Here is a 19127-nt window from a genome sequence, read left to right on the forward strand (position 1 = left end):
TAACCTGGCATTTGACAAGGATATTATAACATAGACTATAAGTTTGGTGCAGAAATTTGATTGTATAGCACATAGTGAAGTCTGATGATGAAATGATGATTGTGTAACTTCACTTGTGGTTTTTCACTTTGTAGTCTTACAAAATCAACGATCCTTCTCATGTGGAGCTTGTATTATCTAAAGAAGGTATTGCCTTAAGAAGTACACTTCAAAAAGTGGGCCGGCCGGAGTGGCCGTGCGGTTCTAGGCGCTACAGTCTGGCGCCGAGCGACCGCTACGGTCGCAGGTTCGAATCCTGCCTCGGGCATGGATGTGTGTGATGTCCTTAGGTTAGTGAGGTTTAATTAGTTCTAAGTTCTAGGCGACTGATGACCTCAGAAGTTAAGTCGCATAGTGTTCAGAGCCATTTGAACCATTTTTCAAAAGGTGGGCGATGTTTTGTTGTCTTCCGTGTGCTTTGGTTCTGTTATATCGACATTTTGTTTCTTGGAATTACCAAAGTTCCTCGCTTAAACCTTGAATAGGTGATTATTCAGATGTCTCTCGTGGTAAGACGTGCAGTTTTGCATGCGAACGGCTCATATCAGTGTTTTCGGTACGAGCAGTTTATATTCTAAAGATATTTTCCTGCGGTTCTGAGCGTTCGGGGTCACGCATTTCCCTTGTAAGTTGAATTAGAGGAGGAGCTAGAAAACATTCGAAGAAAAGCTACTATATTCGTCAAGAGTTTGAGTAGTAATCGTGAGAATGTCAGGGAAATGCTCAACATTCGGTAGTGCTGAGTACAAAATATTTAACTGTAGTACCGTGACTACTTTATTCTGAATGGTTAATCGACAACCGAAATTCATTCGAAGTTTTACTATTGCTATTTGTACATGCTATTAATTTTCAAACACCCAGTTCACATAGACACAAGGGACACAAGTGTAATAATTTAAACTATAAGAAGAGTAAGGAAACCTTTTTTTCTGTTTAAACCTTTATCTCTATAGAATGCATAGGAAAGCAAAGTCATTAATTTTCGAGCACTAGGGTTTAAATATAAGACACCGTGTAAGAAAAAACTCCTTTCCGGGTCTTATGACTATAATGTAACAGCAGGGTTAGCTCTTTGAAACGATGTGCTTTCGATTGTTGAGCCGAGTTGCTGATTCCATTTTTCTGCTGCTGATTCCATTTTTCTGCACCATAATTTGACAAGCGACCAATTAGTCGTCTTCACGTGTAGCGAGTTGTCTTATAATGCACGCTCGCTGTGTGGACTCCAACGAGACTTTGAAGTATATTGGTGTCGCTGCTCTATTTACAACCAAGTTTGGCTCATGGCAACCACTGCGTACTTTGACGCTGATTTGTTTTACGGAGCCCCTACTATTATACCGCGAGACGCACATTCCTTCACCATAAGTGTCGAAAATTTGAATGTTAGTTTCATGTGTGCGTTGAGGGCAACCGATAAATGTTAATCTTATAAAGAACTTCTACAGGTAGGCCCTATAGGAGTTTTTTACCGATTTTAGCGAGTCGATACACAATGACATTAATGAGTCACAAATTATCGACAAGATAACTGTTTCCATTAAAGTGAGGCCATTCTGTGATAAAAGATTGCCTTCGCGTGCAAGATACACCTGCAAGGTGAAACTGGAGGTAAAAACATCGCTGAGTGGTCTCGTCAGAACATGCTGGATAGGAAAGTAGAGAATCACTCTCGCGGAATTAGAAGTCTGAAATAGCACCCGAGAGGAACAGCCTCACGAAAACAAGAGCTTCCATAAACGGTATAGTCAGCATGACCCTGTAGTTTAGGTGTCATATCTGTAGAAGTTTAACTGAACGCTAAAGCCTTAAGGAAGGATTTTGGTCTGTGATGAGCAGTCATTATTATCATCTTATTGTTCGCTAGCCACGATAACTGGTTTATCAATAATAACGATGATATCTGGAAATTATGATTGCCACCAAGCACGAGGTCATCCATGATGCCGTACAGGTAAATATTGTTATGGCCAGGTGAAACTACGGCCGTCTGGATATAATTGTGGATTCTTTGAATGCTCTGGTAGGTGGCTCATCTGAACCAAAACATATAAAATATTAGTTCACTTTATTACATGAATGATAAAAAGATTTACATAACTTGATACAATTCTTTGCCGCAGGCGTGCTTGATAATTTACACCTGTCATTGACTACTAAAGCATTACTTGATGCACTAATTAACAAACTCTTCTCTTGAAGTACACTTCCCTCTGAGACTTGAATAACTCTTTAGTCCTATTCGATGATGCTGACTGGTTCAGCTGGGGCCACGAACTAGGGCAGAGCACTTCCACGCGCAGCACTATATTGACCTCCGTGCGAGGGTGCTGTTGACCGAGAGACAGGGCGTGTCTTCTTCAGTGTTTCCCATTTGTCGTTGCGGATTGCAGCGAGACATGGCTGATGTCTGTGGTATGAAGTGTGTTACTGACTCTGGTGTGGCGCCGCGATCTTTAGACGATACCAAATATTGTAGGGAGCACATTGTGCTCATGTGGGAGCGATCTATCTTATATATCACCAGACTGATGTGCTGTGAATAACCCTGCAGATCCCATAAAATATCTATGTATGATCGTATCTTATTACGTATAGGACCAGACAGATGTACATTTTTGTAATTCCGCAGTTCTCATGAAATTTGCATTTGCTTTTCGATATGTCGTATATGTGGCCAGGCAGATGTGTAATTGTGTAGGTCTGCAGCTTTCATAAGTTTTGTATATGTTTACGTGATACAGCAATCTCTAGAATTATGTACAAGCCCTAAAAAATGGTTCAAATGGCTCTGAGCGCTATGGGACTCAACTTCTGAGGTCATTAGTCCCCTAGAACTTAGAACTAGTTAAACCTAACTAACCTAAGGACATCACAAACATCCATGCCCGAGGCAGGATTCGAACCTGCGACCGTAGCGGTCTTGCGGTTCCAGACTGCAGCGCCTTTAACCGCACGGCCACTTCGGCCGGCTACAAGCCCTAATGACGTAGTGTTACCACACACGCAGAGCCTGTTATGACGCGAGCTGTGACATTCATTGGCGCCTCTTCTGCTAGCGCAATCTCGAGACGCGGCCTGTAGTGTAAGAACAGAGCCAGAGTTGCGGTAGTACCTAGCTTACGCTCGTATGTGATGGAGACACTTAACATTTATTATGTCATCTCTCTTGAACGCCTATGTGCTACTTACGACAATTTTGTGAGGCCTGCGTGATATAGGAAACTATTAATGTCACCATTGTTTGGCTTGATGTTGAAACCTGTATGTGTCCTAAGATCCGATGATGGCGGCTTTAGTTTCGCCGATACCGGTAATCATGGAATAAAAAGAATTCCTGCGATCTTGGCTACCAGTTTATTGTTTTATACAAACAACATTTCTCTGCGCCGTAGTCGTGTAGGGCCGACGCACGTGACGGCAGCAGGTGGAGAGGGGATTACTGAATGCGGACGCAGATGAGGAGGCAGGGAGGGTAGCTGCTGCTCATGGTGCGTCCTCGCACGCACTCCGGTATTCACAGCGGGGGGTCACCTGAAACACCGGCCGTAAAACCAGTTGAAGGGTACATGTACGGATCCAGAGACGCAGACGCTGTGGTCGACTGGACGGCAAGAGGATCTTCTGGACTAGGTTGATAACCTTCCGGGGCGGATCGTCAACGGACATCGGTTCGGGCAGCTGGGAGGAAGTCGGCGCCGGTGACGCCAGCGGGTGCGGCGTCGTCGACGGCGATGGAGTATGGGAAAGTCGGAAGTCCTGTTTGGTGACAGATCATCGGCCTTTGACTGCTTTGTTCAAGACTGTGAAGCCTGTACCACTTCGGAAACATTGCAACGTTGAGTTCTGACATTGTCTAATTATCAATATGAGTTGTTTTCAGGCCCACAGCCCAACATTCGAACTCTAACATGTTGTCCTGGTTGTCGGTCGGTGCCGACACAGCGTTTAGTTCGTGTGAAGAATCATGTTTTCCAATCGATTCTCAGGATTTTGAAACTCTTCAAAATTTTCCCTTTGATTTGCAGCGTATTGCCACTACCACAGCTTCTGACGCACCTTTGCAGGTTGTTTTGCGATGTGTGCACCATGGGTGGCTACGCTGGGCACCACAGTGGAAGGTGCCCAACGCGACTAGCGGAGAACGACTGCGACTGCACGTGAGGACTCAGCGACGTGCTGGTCTGTGGACAACCATTCTGCGGCAGAATCACTGACAAACTCGTTCGAGCGGCGCAGCTGGTTTTGGTGGCGCCGCAGTAGCCCGGTAGAACCGTGCACGACATAAAATGTGTGGTGTCACCGCCAGACACCACACTTGCTAGGTGGTAGCTTAAATCGGCCGCGGTCCATTAGTACATGTCGAACCCGCGTGTCGCCACTGTCAGGATCGCAGACCGAGCGCCACCACAAGGCAGGTCTCGAGAGACGTACTAGCACTCGCCCCAGTTGTACGACGACGTTGCTAGCGACTACACTGACGAAGCCTTTCTCTCATTTGCCGAGAGACAGTTAGAATAGCCTTCAGCTAAGTTAATGGCTACGACCTAGCAAGGCGCCATTAACCATTTGTAACGTTGCATGTACCTCAAGATAGAGTCTCACTTGTATCATCCAGAATGCTGTATACCAAAGGACAATATAAAAGTTAAGTGTTCTAGTAGCTACGTTCTTTTCTTTATCACATTCATTACGAATCCTGTTCCAGACTTAACGCCAGACGGCGTGAGTTGACGCGTGCCCTTCCGGCTACTTCACTGTGGACTGGCTGCCTTAACAGTCCACTACAAAATGAGCGTCCGGTTGCTCTGCTGTTTCTTTCCAAAGACTTGGTAAAACACTTCATCCTGCAGCTTTGTTCGACGTTGCGAAACAAGTAATTGTTTCCGCAGCGGCAGCAGAAGATGCAACAGGGTGCGGTGCCTTCTACCGTGTAACAATTCTGCCGGCGACTTCCCGTCACGCGGGAAGGAGCGGTAGCAGGACAGAAAAAATGAAAATTGCCTGTTCCCATGTATAGAAGGAAGGGAGTTTCTCCGGGGGACTTTTGAATGTCCGAACGAACCGTTCGGCCTCACTGTATGACTGTGGAAAGGAGCAGTGGTCATATAGTGTATGCCATTGGCCGTACAAAAGTATTGGAAATCAGCTGACGTGAATTGTGATCCATTATCAGAGATAATGACCTCTAGAAGACCTTCAAGACGAAAATAGAAGACAAAGCCGATACCGTACTTGCAGTAGTGGTGGATGTTATTGAGACAACGAAAGGACACTTACTGTAAGCTTCTACCAATTAATAGCCGGCCGCTGTGGCTGAGCGGTTCTAGGCGCTTCAGTCCGGAGTCGAGCTGCTTCTACGGTCACAGGTTCGAATCCTGTCTCGGGCATGGGTGTGTGTGATGTCCTTAGGTTAGTTAGGTTTAAGTAGTTCTAAGTCTAGGGGACTGATGACCTCAGCTGTTAAGTCCCATAGAGCTTAGAGCCATTTTAATCTACCACTTAATAACAACCATCGCGTGTTCCAGAATGCACTGCGAAATCAATATGAATGCGTTGCCACGGACGTGGCCACTCAAAAAAAGGCGTTGCGGGGGAACTGACTGATTTTCCGCCCAAACTTTGCGACGAGCGGTCATGTGTTCAGTCTGGGCGTCCATTCCCCGCCAAGTGCAATGACAACGGGCGAGTTGATTTGTGCAAACTACACCCCAGTGACCTTTGTGTAATAAAGACAAGACTTCCCTCTGTGGGGATCGAGGAATCACAGCACGCGCATCGTCGTTTTCTGTGTTCAACAGCAGAATTCCTGATCTCGTGGAAAGCGCGTGACAATCCAAGAAGTAGTGACGCGCCCCTGGCTGCGGAATTTCTTCCAAACAGCGTAGCCACCCATGGCGCACAGATCGCAGAACGACCTGCAAAGCTGCGTCAGAAGCTGTGGTAGTGGCAATACGCTGCAAATCAAAAGGAAAATTTTGAAGCGTTTTAAAATCCTGAGAATCGATTTGAAAACATGATTCCTCACACGAACCAAAGGCTGTGCCGGCACCGACCGACAACCACAACAACTTGTCAGAGTTAGAATGTTGGGCTGTGGGCCTGAAAATAACTCATTGATAATTGGACAATGTCAGAGCTCAACGCTGCAATTTTTTCGAGATGGTACAGGCTTCACAGTCTTGAACAAAGCAGTCAAAGGCCGATGATCTGTCACCAAATAGGTCTTCCGACTTTCCAATACTGGTGGATTTTCGTAACACCGTAGATAATGGAAACAGCCACTTTTATAGCTGACTGCAGTTACACTGCGCTTTGTTGAGCATTTTCGAGGCAAAAACAATAGGTCTCTCAGAGAACCAATCTTATGGGAGATCACTGCCCTGATCCTATAAGCAGATGCATTCACAGCTAACATGATAGGCTTAGCTGGGTCAAAATGAACCAAACATCAACGACTTGACAACGCGTGTCTCATGTGTTGAAATGCATTCTGGCATTCTCTGGACAACACAAAACGAACATTTTTTCAGCGTAGCCGATTAAGTGGAACATCAATTTGCACAGCGTTAGGAATAAATTTGATATACACTCCTGGAAATTGAAATAAGAACACCATGAATTCATTGTCCCAGGAAGGGGAAACTTTATTGACACATTCCTGGGGTCAGATACATCACATGATCACACTGACAGAACCACAGGCACATAGACACAGGCAACAGAGCATGCACAATGTCGGCACTAGTACAGTGTATATCCACCTTTCGCAGCAATGCAGGCTGCTATTCTCCCATGGAGACGATCGTAGAGATGCTGGATGTAGTCCTGTGGAACGGCTTGCCATGCCATTTCCACCTGGCGCCTCAGTTGGACCAGCGTTCGTGCTGGACGTGCAGACCGCGTGAGACGACGCTTCATCCAGTCCCAAACATGCTCAATGGGGGACAGATCCGGAGATCTTGCTGGCCAGGGTAGTTGACTTACACCTTCTAGAGCACGTTGGGTGGCACGGGATACATGCGGACGTGCATTGTCCTGTTGGAACAGCAAGTTCCCTTGCCGGTCTAGGAATGGTAGAACGATGGGTTCGATGACGGTTTGGATGTACCGTGCACTATTCAGTGTCCCCTCGACGATCACCAGTGGTGTACGGCCAGTGTAGGAGATCGCTCCCCACACCATGATGCCGGGTGTTGGCCCTGTGTGCCTCGGTCGTATGCAGTCCTGATTGTGGCGCTCACCTGCACGGCGCCAAACACGCATACGACCATCATTGGCACCAAGGCAGAAGCGACTCTCATCGCTGAAGACGACACGTCTCCATTCGTCCCTCCATTCACGCCTGTCGCGACACCACTGGAGGCGGGCTACACGATGTTGGGGCGTGAGCGGAAGACGGCCTAACGGTGTGCGGGACCGTAGCCCAGCTTCATGGAGATGGTTGCGAATGGTCCTCGCCGATACCCCAGGAGCAACAGTGTCCCTAATTTGCTGGGAAGTGGCGGTGCGGTCCCCTACGGCACTGCCTAGGATCCTACGGTCTTGGCGTGCATCCGTGCGTCGCTGCGGTCCGGTCCCAGGTCGACGGGCACGTGCACCTTCCGCCGACCACTGGCGACAACATCGATGTACCGTGGAGACCTCACGCCCCACGTGTTGAGCAATTCGGCTGTACGTCCACCCGGCCTCCCGCATGCCCACTATACGCCCTCGCTCAAAGTCCGTGAACTGCACATACGGTTCACGTCCACGCTGTCGCGGCATGCTACCAGTGTTAAAGACTGCGATGGAGCTCCGTATGCCACGGCAAACTGGCTGACACTGACGGCGGCGGTGCACAAATGCTGCGCAGCTAGCGCCATTCGACGGCCAACACCGCGGTTCCTGGTGTGTCCACTGTGCCGTGCGTGTGATCATTGCTTGTACAGCCCTCTCGCAGTGTCCGGAGCAAGTATGGTGGGTCTGACACACCGGTGTCAATGTGTTCTTTTTTCCATTTCCAGGAGTGTAATAGGTAAGTTTTCCCATGACTGTTTGGAGCTCCTTAATGTTGTAGGGCACCGACAGATCTTTAATAGCAGCCAAGTGCGAAGAAGTAGCATGTATACCCTGTGCATTTCTTACGTCACCCAAACAGTTCAGTTCTTCCTGGAAGAAGGAGCACTTTTTCTTGTTGCACCTTAAGCCAGCAGCAGAAAGAACTTTAAACAAACAGTCTAAATTTGCTAAATGTTTAGCAGATCTACAACCCGCGACGACAATATCGTATAAATAGTTTGTACAAGAAGGCACTTTTGCAGTTAATTGTTCCAGGGACTGTTGACAAATTGCAAGGACTGAAGCACTTCCAAACGGAAGTCTCTGAAACTGGCACAAAATTAAGCGAGTATTTAGTACGAAGTATTGCTTGGACTGTTCATCCAGCGGTAATTGTACTTACGCCTCTCGCAAATCAGTTTTCGAAAAGTATTTGCTCTGTTCCAGTCTGCCCGTCAATTCCACCGGACGTAGAAGACGGAAAGAATCCACTGTTGTTTGTAGGTTTACTGTTGTCTTAAAGTCCGCACACAAACGTTCTCCGCCTGAAAGCTTCTGCAGAATGACCAAGGGTGATGCCCATTGACTTGCAGGAACGCGTTGGAAAACCCCATTACCTTATCATCTTTGCAATACCTGAGCAATTGGCCAACGTATTGCGTGGGGGACAGGTCGTACGATCTTGTCACCTTTGCAGTTCCTGAGCAATTGGCCAACGTATTGCGTGGGAGACAGGTCTTACGCGAAAAAATCGTGTAACGTGTGCTTAAAAGTCTTTAGCCCGTCCTATACCTGGTGCAAATAGTTCCTTGTACTTACTAAAAAAAGGCAGAAACGTCTGAGGCACAGAAACACTGATTTGTAACACATTGTTCTCAATGCACAAACTGAACAGGTCAGATAAATGTAACCCAAAAATGTGTGCACTATACATGGTATAAAACACACTTTGTCACGCCCTGAAAAGTTACTGGCTAACTACACACGCCAAGAACTGGAATCTCTTGTCTATAATAGGCAGAAAGAATAGAGGTAGGCTGCTGTAGTGGTAGGCTAGCGATTGTGTCATAAGTGTCTTTATTTATCAGGAAAACAGACGCACCAGTGTCTTCTTTAAATTTTCCACTTTAAATGAACAAAAAGTGTGTTCACCACCTGGTGCACTGCAGCAGGAGATTTCCACAATGCGGAAGTGCTGCTTCGGCTTGTGGCCTGAGTGAATGGCGTGGCCCGTTTTGTATACACCCGTTGACAGCGTAGCTGAAGTCACCATGCGCTCCACCACGGTAGCTGTTGTCTTGGTCTTGCTTACTCCCAAACACAATGACTGAATGCGCTACGACAAGTTCAATCTTTCCGTTCATGTTTCAAAAACGCTGGGGACATGATTTTCTCCCTGAGTGTTGTAACACGCACCGTGTGCTACGAGACTGAAAATTTTTACTTCCACTGTTCTTATTGTTTATCTGAGCTCTATTCTTAACGACTTGAACACTATTCTTGTACATGAGACTGTGTGTCTGGTGCACTACGAACAACTGAAATCCATGAAGCCTCAAAGTCAACCTCTGCTGCTTCATAAATTGTTTGAGATTGCACTATATCTAGAACTGTTTTTAAATCAGAGTTTGGCAGTTTTAGAATTGCAGCACGAATGTGTGTACCAGATACATCCTATGTGATAGCATCACATAACATGATTTCACAATAGGTAATTCCACATGCTCACTTAAACATGCAATGCCTGGTGAGACTCCGAGTTCTTCTATCCGCTGTTTGACTGAGTGAGCAAGTTACTGCTTCAGAAGAAAAAAATTAAAACCATACAGCTGCTACATGGATTTGACTATCAAAGTGATCATCCAAAAGTTTCACAAGACTGTCGTACTTGTCTTTCTGGAGAACAGTTGTGACACATAATTTGACATAGAGGTGATACACATTGGGACCAACGGTGGACAAAAGGTAACCACAGCACTCCATACCTGATATTTTGTAGGCGGCGAAGTGTACCTGTAATTGCACCATTTTGTGTGACCATTCTTTGTCTTTGCTGTGGTTTGGGAAAAATTTAGGAGCATCTACCGACGGCGGTGCTGCTTGCTTGTTCAGTAAACACGTCAACCGGCTAACAGTGAGCAGTAGGCGTTTCTGCTGCGCCCGAAGCTGTGCTGTCGGTTAGAGACATTTCCTTTGGCGGCTCAGACATGGTGAAATGTAGTAGGACATTCATTAACACAACAGAACAAAAACAGCCAGAAAAACGTGCACAACTCGCACACAGGGCAACAAAGAAGAGCAAGTTAAGTCCCAGTTCTTGGCACCATTTGTTATGACCGGACGAAACTACAATCCTCTGGCTCATGTGAACTACAACATATTAAATATTTGTTCACTTTATTTTGACTGATAAAAAGATTTACTTAGCTTGATATAATCCCTTGCCACAGGAGTGCTTGATAATTTACAACTGTCATTGACTATTCGAGCATCACTTGATGCAGTACTAATTAACAAAGTCTTCTCTTGAAGTATAATGTTCGACATTTACAGAAGTACATTTCCATCTAAGACCTGAATAAATCTTTAGTCCTGCTCGATGATGTTGATTTGTTCAGCTGATGTCACAAACTGGGGTGGAGCGTTTCCATGCCCGACTCTATATTGACCTCTGTGCAAGGGCGCTGCTGTACTGAGAGAGAGGGTGTGTCTTCTTCAGTCTCTCCCATTCGTCACTGAGGACTGCAGCGAGATGTCTCTAACGATTGTGGTATCGATGTGCATTGCCGACTTCTGCGTGGCGCCACGAACTTTAAACGATATCACAACTCTGAATACTCTACTGCAATTGTATCATTACTTGACGATATACTGAGCGAGGTGGCGCAGTGGCTAGCACACTGGACTCGCATTCGGGAGGACGACGGTTCAATCCCGTGTCCGGCCAGCCTGATTTAGGTTTTCCGTGATTTCTCTAAATCGCTCCAGGCAAATGCCGGGATGGTTCCTTCGAAAGGGCACGGCCGACTTCCTTTCCTAATCCGATGAGACCGATGACCTCGCTGTCTGGTCTTCTCCCCCAAAACAACCCCCCAACAATACTTGACGATATCTCCCAATCGCCCCATTATCTGTCTTCACTTCTTGTGTTTCGTATTTTACAGTTTACCGATGAACGACTGCCGTTGATGCTGAACAACTTAACGAGTCTTTATTACATTCACTGAGGAGCCAAAAAATTATGACAACTGCCTGCCTTGAGACTAAATGCCACTTGATGGCACTGTGCGCAAATGACACTGTAAGAAAAGACGAATGGTGAACAATTCTAGCGACGATACTGGCATCAAATTGGGAATTTCACTGACATAAGCGACTTTAACAATGGGTAGTCCGCTCCCGGTGGCTGTGTGGTCAGCGTGACAGACTGTCAATCCCAAGAGCCTGGGTTCGATTCACAGCTGGGTCGGAGATTTTCTCCGCTCAGGGACTGGGTGTTGTGTTGTCCTAATCATCATCATTTCATCCCCATCGACGTGCAAGTCGCCGAAGTGGCGTCAAATCAGACATGCACCTGGCGAAAGGTCTACCCGACAGGAGGCCCTAGTCACACGACATTTACATTTTACAAAGGGTAGGTTGTTATGTCTCGGTGAAATTGATCAGCTGTTTAAGTGTTATTTTGCAACCATATGTGGTGATTGTTTGAAGAACAGTGGAACCACGAATAGGAGATGAGCTGTTGGTCATCACTGAACGTGGAAGTTGGAGGCATCCCCAGTCCGTAATGCAAGATAGGCGGTGATCTTTGGAAGATCTGATAAGAGAGTGCTATGATGGCGCAGGCACAAGTATTTCAGACCACACCGTTCAGTGCACATTGTTGAACATGGGGATCTGCAGCAGGCGACCCATACGTGGTCCTATGTTGACCTAACGACACCATCAGTTACGGCCGCAGTGGGCATCGAGACTGGACCGTGAATCACTGGAAACGTATCGCCTGGTGATATGAATTACGTTTCTTGGTACACCAGGTTGACGGTCGTGTCCAGATACACTGTCGTCCAGGCAAAGGCTGCTCGAAACATACGCTGTGCCCTGGAAGAAAGTTGGCGGGCTTCCATGGGACCTGTCGTAGTAATCTAAGGTGCAGTAGTGGACTAAGTGAACATTATTGTGGACCACCTGCATCCATTCATATTTGATATCTTCCCTGACGGCGACGGCATCTTCAAGAAGGATAACTGTCCACATCACAAAGCCACAATTATGCTGCAGTGGTTTCAGGAGAATGATGGTGAACTCATGTTGATGTTTTGGCCACCAAATTCGCCTGATCTGAACCCAATGGAACATAAGGAGGCATTCTGGAAAGTAGTGCCACCGAATTTTTAATGTGGAAACTCTTAAAGATTTTTAAATGAAACAAATTCCATCTTCGATAAGGATTAATTTATTATTAACTTTCTTTCAGGAGTGCTAGTTCTGCAAGGTTCGCAGGAGAGCTTCTGCAAAGTTTGGAAGGTAGGAGACGAGGTACTGGCAGAAGTAATGCTGTGAGGACGGTGCGTGAGTCGTGCTTGGGTAGCTCAGTTGGTAGAGCACTTGCCCGCGAAAGACAAAGGTTCCGAGTTCGGGTCTCGGTCGCTCACGCAGTTTTAATCTGCCAGGAAGTTTCATATCAGCGCACACTCCGCTGCAGAGTGAAAATCTCATTCTAGATACATCTTTATTCCTCATATCTACGTATTCAAAAATGGTTCAAATGGCTCTAACAAGGGAACATCCCCATCGCATCCCCCTAAGATTTAGTTATAAGTTGGCACAGTGGATAGGCCTAGAAAAACGGAACACAGACCAATCGAGGAAACAGGAAGAAGTTGTGTGGAACTATGAAAAAAATAAGCAAAATGTGCAAACTGAGTAGTCCATGCCCAAGATAGGCAACTTCAAGGAGAGTGTGAGCTAAGGAGCGCCGTGGTCCCGTGGTTAGCGTGAGCGGCTGCGGAACGAGAGGTCCTTGGTTCAAGTCTTCCCTCGAGTGAAAAGTTTAATTTTTTATTTTCAGACAATTATTATCTGTCCGTCCGTTATGTTTTCTTCCCTTTTTTGGGAGTGATTATCACATCCACAAGAAAACCTAAATCGGGCAAGGTAGAAGAATCTTTTTACCCATTCGCCAAGTGTACAAGTTAGGTGGGTCAACAACATATTCCTGTCATGTTACGCTCATGCCGTCACCAGTGTCGTATAGAATATATCAGATGTGTTTTCCTGTGGAGGAATCGGTTGACCTATGACCTTGCGATGAAATGTTTTCAGTTCCCATTGGAGAGGCACGTCCTTTCGTCTACTAATCGCACGGTTTTGCGGTGCGGTCGCAAAACACAGACACTAAACTTATTACAGTGAATAGAGACGTCAATGAACGAACGGACAGATCATAACTTTGCGAAGATAAAAAAAAATAAATTTCTCACTCGAGGGAGGACTTGAACCAAAGACCTCTCGATCCGCAGCCGCTTACGCTAACCACGGGACCACGGCACTCCTTAGCTCAGACTTTCCTTGATGTTGCCTATCTTGCGCATGGACTACTCAGTTTGTATATTTTGCTTATTTTTTCATTCTTCCACACAACTTCTTCCTGTTTTCTCGATTGATCTGTGTTCTGTTTTCAAGGCCTATCCACTATGCCAACTTATAACTAAATCTGAGGGGGGTGCGATGGGGAGGTTCCCTTGTAAGCATTATGGGACTTAACATCTGAGGTCACCAGTCCCCTAGACTTAGAACTACGTGAACCTAACTAACCTAAGGTCATCACACACATCCATGCCCGAGGCAGGATTCGAACCTGCGACTGTAGCAGCCGCGTGGTTCCGGGCTGAAGTGCCTAGAACCGCTCGGCCACAGCGGCCAGCCGTACGTATTCATTTCTCAACATAGTCACGCTGGTGACGAGCACATTTCTCCCAACGAGAGACCAGTTTGTTAATACCATCACTGCACAATGTTTGACATTGTTGACGGAGCCACGACATCACCCATGCTTGTACAGCTTCATTTCTATCAAATGAGGTTCTCGTCGGTGTTCTTTAAGTTTTGGACACAGATTAAAATCGGACGGGGCCAAGTCGGTACTGTATGGTGAATGATCGATGCCGATAAACGCAGCTATCGCACTGTTGCTGATGTCGCAGCGCTTTGGTATTATCATCCTGAACATAGGGTGTTCCATGTGTGGATGAACGTTTCGGATTAGTGTTTTGAGTTTTCTGAGGGATTACAGCACACTGTTTCTCACTCACCGACGCAGTTACGTTACACACCGACATTTTGCACGTTACAATTCGGAGCCCTCTAGCGGCAGAGGGTTGCAACTTGCGTCAGCGAAGGAGGAAAGTTTTTTTTTTCCTTTATTGATTTTCAATTCCCCCCGAAGGGGGCGGGCAGGCAGCAGCTTAGTACGCTGCTCTACAGCCTACAGACTTTTATTGTAAAGAACGGAAGAAGAAAAGAAACAAGAAAAACATGCGATAAAACGGTGACGTCAAGTGTAAAATGGCGGAAAAATGCGGAAAGTTAAAACAGAAAGCAAAAGGGGTTGGCAACGTTAATAAAAGACACAGGAATCAGATAAGTAACATAGTACAGACACAATTAAAAAAAACATGGTGACAGTCTGGTTTCTGTTCGCAAGAGATAAAAGGCACACCCAGCGACAGTATGATGGCCGTTCGCAACACTTCCCAAAAAATACAACACTGTAAAACACGCACTGTAGAACACTCACTGTAGAACACTGCACGAAAGCGGCGGCACAAAAATGACACTCCCGAGCCAAAGGCTGATGGGGGGAGGGGGGGGGGGAGGGGAAAGTCGACCGAGTAATATGTATGACATGTAATACATCAACCGATATCGAGAACAGAATAAAAAGTTCGGTGGCATTACTTTTTAGCACGCTCTCGTTTCTGGGACTCTATCTGGTCTCTCGTTGGGAGAAATGTATTCGTCGCCAGAGTGACTATGTTGAGACAGAAATGTGTAGACATGAAGATTAGAGATGTAGAATTTTAATAATGTTTGCTTTATTTAAAAACGTAAAAATATGGGAGACATTACTTTTCGGAACGCTCTCTTATACAGGGTGTTACAAAAAGGTACGACCAAACTTTCAGGAAACATTCCTCACACACAAATAAAGAAAAGATGTTATGTGGACATGTGTCCGGAAACGCTTAATTTCCGTGTTAGAGCTCATTTTAGTTTCGTCACCTACGCTTCCACCTACGCTCAATGGAGCACGTTATCATGATTTCATACGGGATACTCTACCTGTGCTGCTAGAACATGTGCCTTTACAAGTACGACACAACATGTGGTTCATGCACGATGGAGCTCCTGCACATTTCAGTCGAAGTGTTCATACGCTTCTCAACAACAGATTCGGTGACCGATGGATTGGTAGAGGCGGACCAATTCCATGGCCTCCACGCTCTCCTGACCTCAACTCTCTTGACTTTCATTTATGGGGGCATTTGAAAGCTCTTGTCTACGCAACCCCGGTACCAAATGTAGAGACTCTTCGTGCTCGTATTGTGGACGGCTGTGATACAATACGCCATTCTCCAGGGCTGCATCAGCGCATCAGGGATTCCATGCGACGGAGGGTGGATGCATGTATCCTCGCTAACGGAGGACATTTTGAACATTTCTTGTAACAAAGTGTTTGAAGTCACGCTGGTACGTTCTGTTGCTGTGTGTTTCCATTCCATGATTAATGTGATTTGAAGAGAAGTACTAAAATGAGCTCTAACATGGAAAGTAAGCGTTTCCGGACACATGTCCACATAACATATTTTCTTTCTTTGTTTGTGAGGAATGTTTCCTGAAAGTTTGGCCGTACCTTTTTGTAACACCCTGTAGAGACAAGAAACGACGCTATCGGACATGCTCTCTGTTTAGCTGTATCTGATGGCACAGGGGAAACTACAGCGAGCCCGTGGGTTGAGATGTGGTGCTGTGTGTTTCGCAGTGGAGGCGGAGGCGCGCGCGGAGCCCCGGCCACAGCCGGCCGGCCGGCCTGACTGCAGCCTGGACGCGGCACCCGGCCGCTGCCGCGGGGTCTTCCACAGCTTCTTCTGGAACGCCACCGCCCGCCGCTGCCAGCCCTTCATCTGGGGCGGCTGCGAAGGCAACTCCAACAGGTAACGCCCCCGCTCGTCTTATCTGTAGCACTCAGTCTTTAGCATCGGTGCTCAGATCTCCATCGACAGAAATTCGGAAGTTGTTCAGTGATATTTTCCGAGAGACCCTCGGTCCCGATGGAGATTTACGGGTAGCATTCATTTCACGCTAGGTGAGGAGAGCCCTACGTCAACGTGACGTAGGCACGCGTCATCATGAGTTTCACGAGTTGTCCTATCGGCTGTTGTGTGCATTCTGTATACATCGACTGTTGTGTGCGTCTTGAATCTGCACTGTTCATTGTTCTTAGTTGATTTACAACATGAAGGCAAAATTAAATGGAACTAGATGGTTTAATATTTCCAGTAACATTCGGAATTACTTCGAACTTCAGTTTCTCAGTTTAACGTTTCTGCGCACATGAATTATGTACAATTCATTGGCTTTTATAAAAATACGAAACACTTTAATTTCTCCCTATTTCACGTTTTTATCCACATGATTTATGAACGATTAATCGGACTAAAATATGCCTAGACACTTTCGTTATGGTTATGATTCCTTCATTCAGATATTCGTTATGTTCATGAAACACACAATAACATCCCACAGTCTTTGGATTGCAGCTTAATAATTAATTATTTAAAGTTTCTATCCACAAGATTTATGCACGGTTCATCGGAATTTTTTTTTTTTTTAAATTGACTAAAAGCTTTTTTTTACTTTCGTTATGGTTCCTTCGTTCAGACATTCATTATGTTCCTGAAACACATAATAGCATCCCAAATTGTTGGGATTACAGCTTAATAATTAATTCAACTGGGATGAGCGTAACAGATAACTCTTGTCACTTCGTTTGTACACATGTATTTACATTTAGCTTTGACGTTATCGGTACAACCGCAAAGATCGATATACGCACTCATGTAGTCGATTTAGGTTATTTACGTCACGATGACGTAATGTTACATCACTATGACGTAGGGTTCTCCTCACCTAGCGTGAGATGAATGCTACCCGAACGTTACGGGCAGGGTTCCCAGGTGTCCAGTTTTAGTCGGACATGTCCGGCTATTTTGGTCGTGTACCAGTTCGGCTTGCCCGGCTTTTGTTAGGCTGTCTAGCGATGAAATAGAGAATGCACAACTAACGCCCGTTTCAAGCTAATGGCGTAAGTGGGAGGAATGAGTACACGGAGGAATAAGGAGATATAACGTAAGGTTGGTTGATTCGGGGGAGGGGACCAAACAGCGAGGCCATCGGTCCCATCGGATTAGGGAAGGATGGGGAAGGAAGTCGACTGTGCCCTTTCAAAGGAACCATCCCGGCATTTGCCTGAAGCGATTTAGGGAAATCACGGAAAATCTAAATCAAGATGGCCGAACGCGGGTTTGAACAGTTGTCCTCACGAATGCGAGTCCAAATTGTAAGGGGGACAGAGTCAGGGACTGCAGTTCAAGATCTGTCGACTGTTGCACGACAGACTAGTTGGCGGTCGAGATGCTCGAGCTGACGGTCAACGCGTCGCAAAATACAATTTCGCGCCATCTTCAACCACAAGAATCTCAGCATGCTGCCGTCGATCGTCACTGCGGCGCCCACCCTAACATCCAAATCCTGCTGCCGCCAGAAAGACTGAGGAGGGGGCCTCAGAACCAAGTTGTCCTCACTTTGGTTTATCTGAAAATGACTCTTAATAACCTATTCACTCGTCGTCGTGAATAAAATTCTTCTGAGTAGGTGACCTCGTAATCAATGTGTAAAGTTCTCTGACTTTTTCGACACTGCTGCAATTGGCATTTCTCAGGGTGTGTTTGCTAGTTAGTATCCGAAACGTCGGAGAATTTCACACATTGACAACGCTGTCACATATCCAGAAGATTTTTATTGACTGTGACAAAGACCGCGGAAACTTACGCTTGCATTCATTCGTTGTTTGTTTCAGACGTCAAGCGCTGCTTTATCGTTCCCATAATTTGTCGGTTCGGCTGACGACTCCCTGTAACCACCTGGCCTTGAGGTCCTTTCCATCCATCTAAACGTCCACACTCAGTCTTGAGCATCACTTGCGTAACAACTTAATTCATGCTTCGCGTCATCAGTGTAGTGATACTGAACACGTACGTAGTTGGTTCAATCCTAATGGTGGAAGATACTTTCGTCGTCAGTGGTGGACTGTGTAGAGATGACAAAAATGGTTCAAATGGCTCTGAGCCCTATGGGACACCCGTAACATATCTTGTGGTATAAGTAATGATCAGCGTATTCCGAGCACTACAGATACACATTTCACTGATCATCAGGAAGAAAGTCAACACAAATAACCCCCACAAGAACAATGCTAAGAGAACAATGTGGGCATTTTTAATCAAACAGTAGTTTCAGTTCCAATTTGAGTTAATCAAAAAATGGTTCAAATGGCTCTGAGCACTATGGGACTTAACATCTATGGTCATCAGTCCCCTAGAACCTAGAACTACTTAAACCTAACTAACCTAAGGACATCACACAACACCCAGTCATCACGAGGCAGAGAATTGAGTTAATCCCTCAAACCGTTTCGATTAGCGACTGCTCATTAGCAGATTACATAAAAGTTGTACCCAAGACGAGTGGCACCTGTATGAAGACCACGACCTAGTCGTTTCACCACCCCCTTCTATTTGAGACAGTGTCGCATCTAAAATGAGCCTGACGTCGACTTAACGTCAAGTCGCCGGCCGCAGTGGCCGAGCGGTTCTAGGCGCTTCAGTCGGGAACCGCGTTGCTCCTACGGTCGCAGGTTCGAATCCTGCCTCGGGCATGGATGTGTGTGATGTCCTTAGGTTAGTTAGGTTTAAGTAGTTCTA

At 46.1% G+C, this 19127-nt stretch overlaps 1 protein-coding gene across 1 annotated transcript in view; it reads left to right on the forward strand.

The window, feature by feature from the left end:
- LOC126249759 (kunitz-type serine protease inhibitor dendrotoxin E-like) overlaps nucleotides 1–19127 on the forward strand; it is a 51580-nt gene that overhangs the window by 9691 nt on the left and 22762 nt on the right. Inside the window, exon 2 of the mRNA XM_049951448.1 lies at nucleotides 16127–16298. Coding sequence (XP_049807405.1) covers nucleotides 16127–16298 — 172 coding nt within the window. The remainder of the gene's footprint in view (nucleotides 1–16126; nucleotides 16299–19127) is intronic.

This window comes from Schistocerca nitens, chromosome 3 (genome assembly GCF_023898315.1).
Source record: "Schistocerca nitens isolate TAMUIC-IGC-003100 chromosome 3, iqSchNite1.1, whole genome shotgun sequence".
Lineage (NCBI taxonomy): Eukaryota > Metazoa > Arthropoda > Insecta > Orthoptera > Acrididae > Schistocerca > Schistocerca nitens.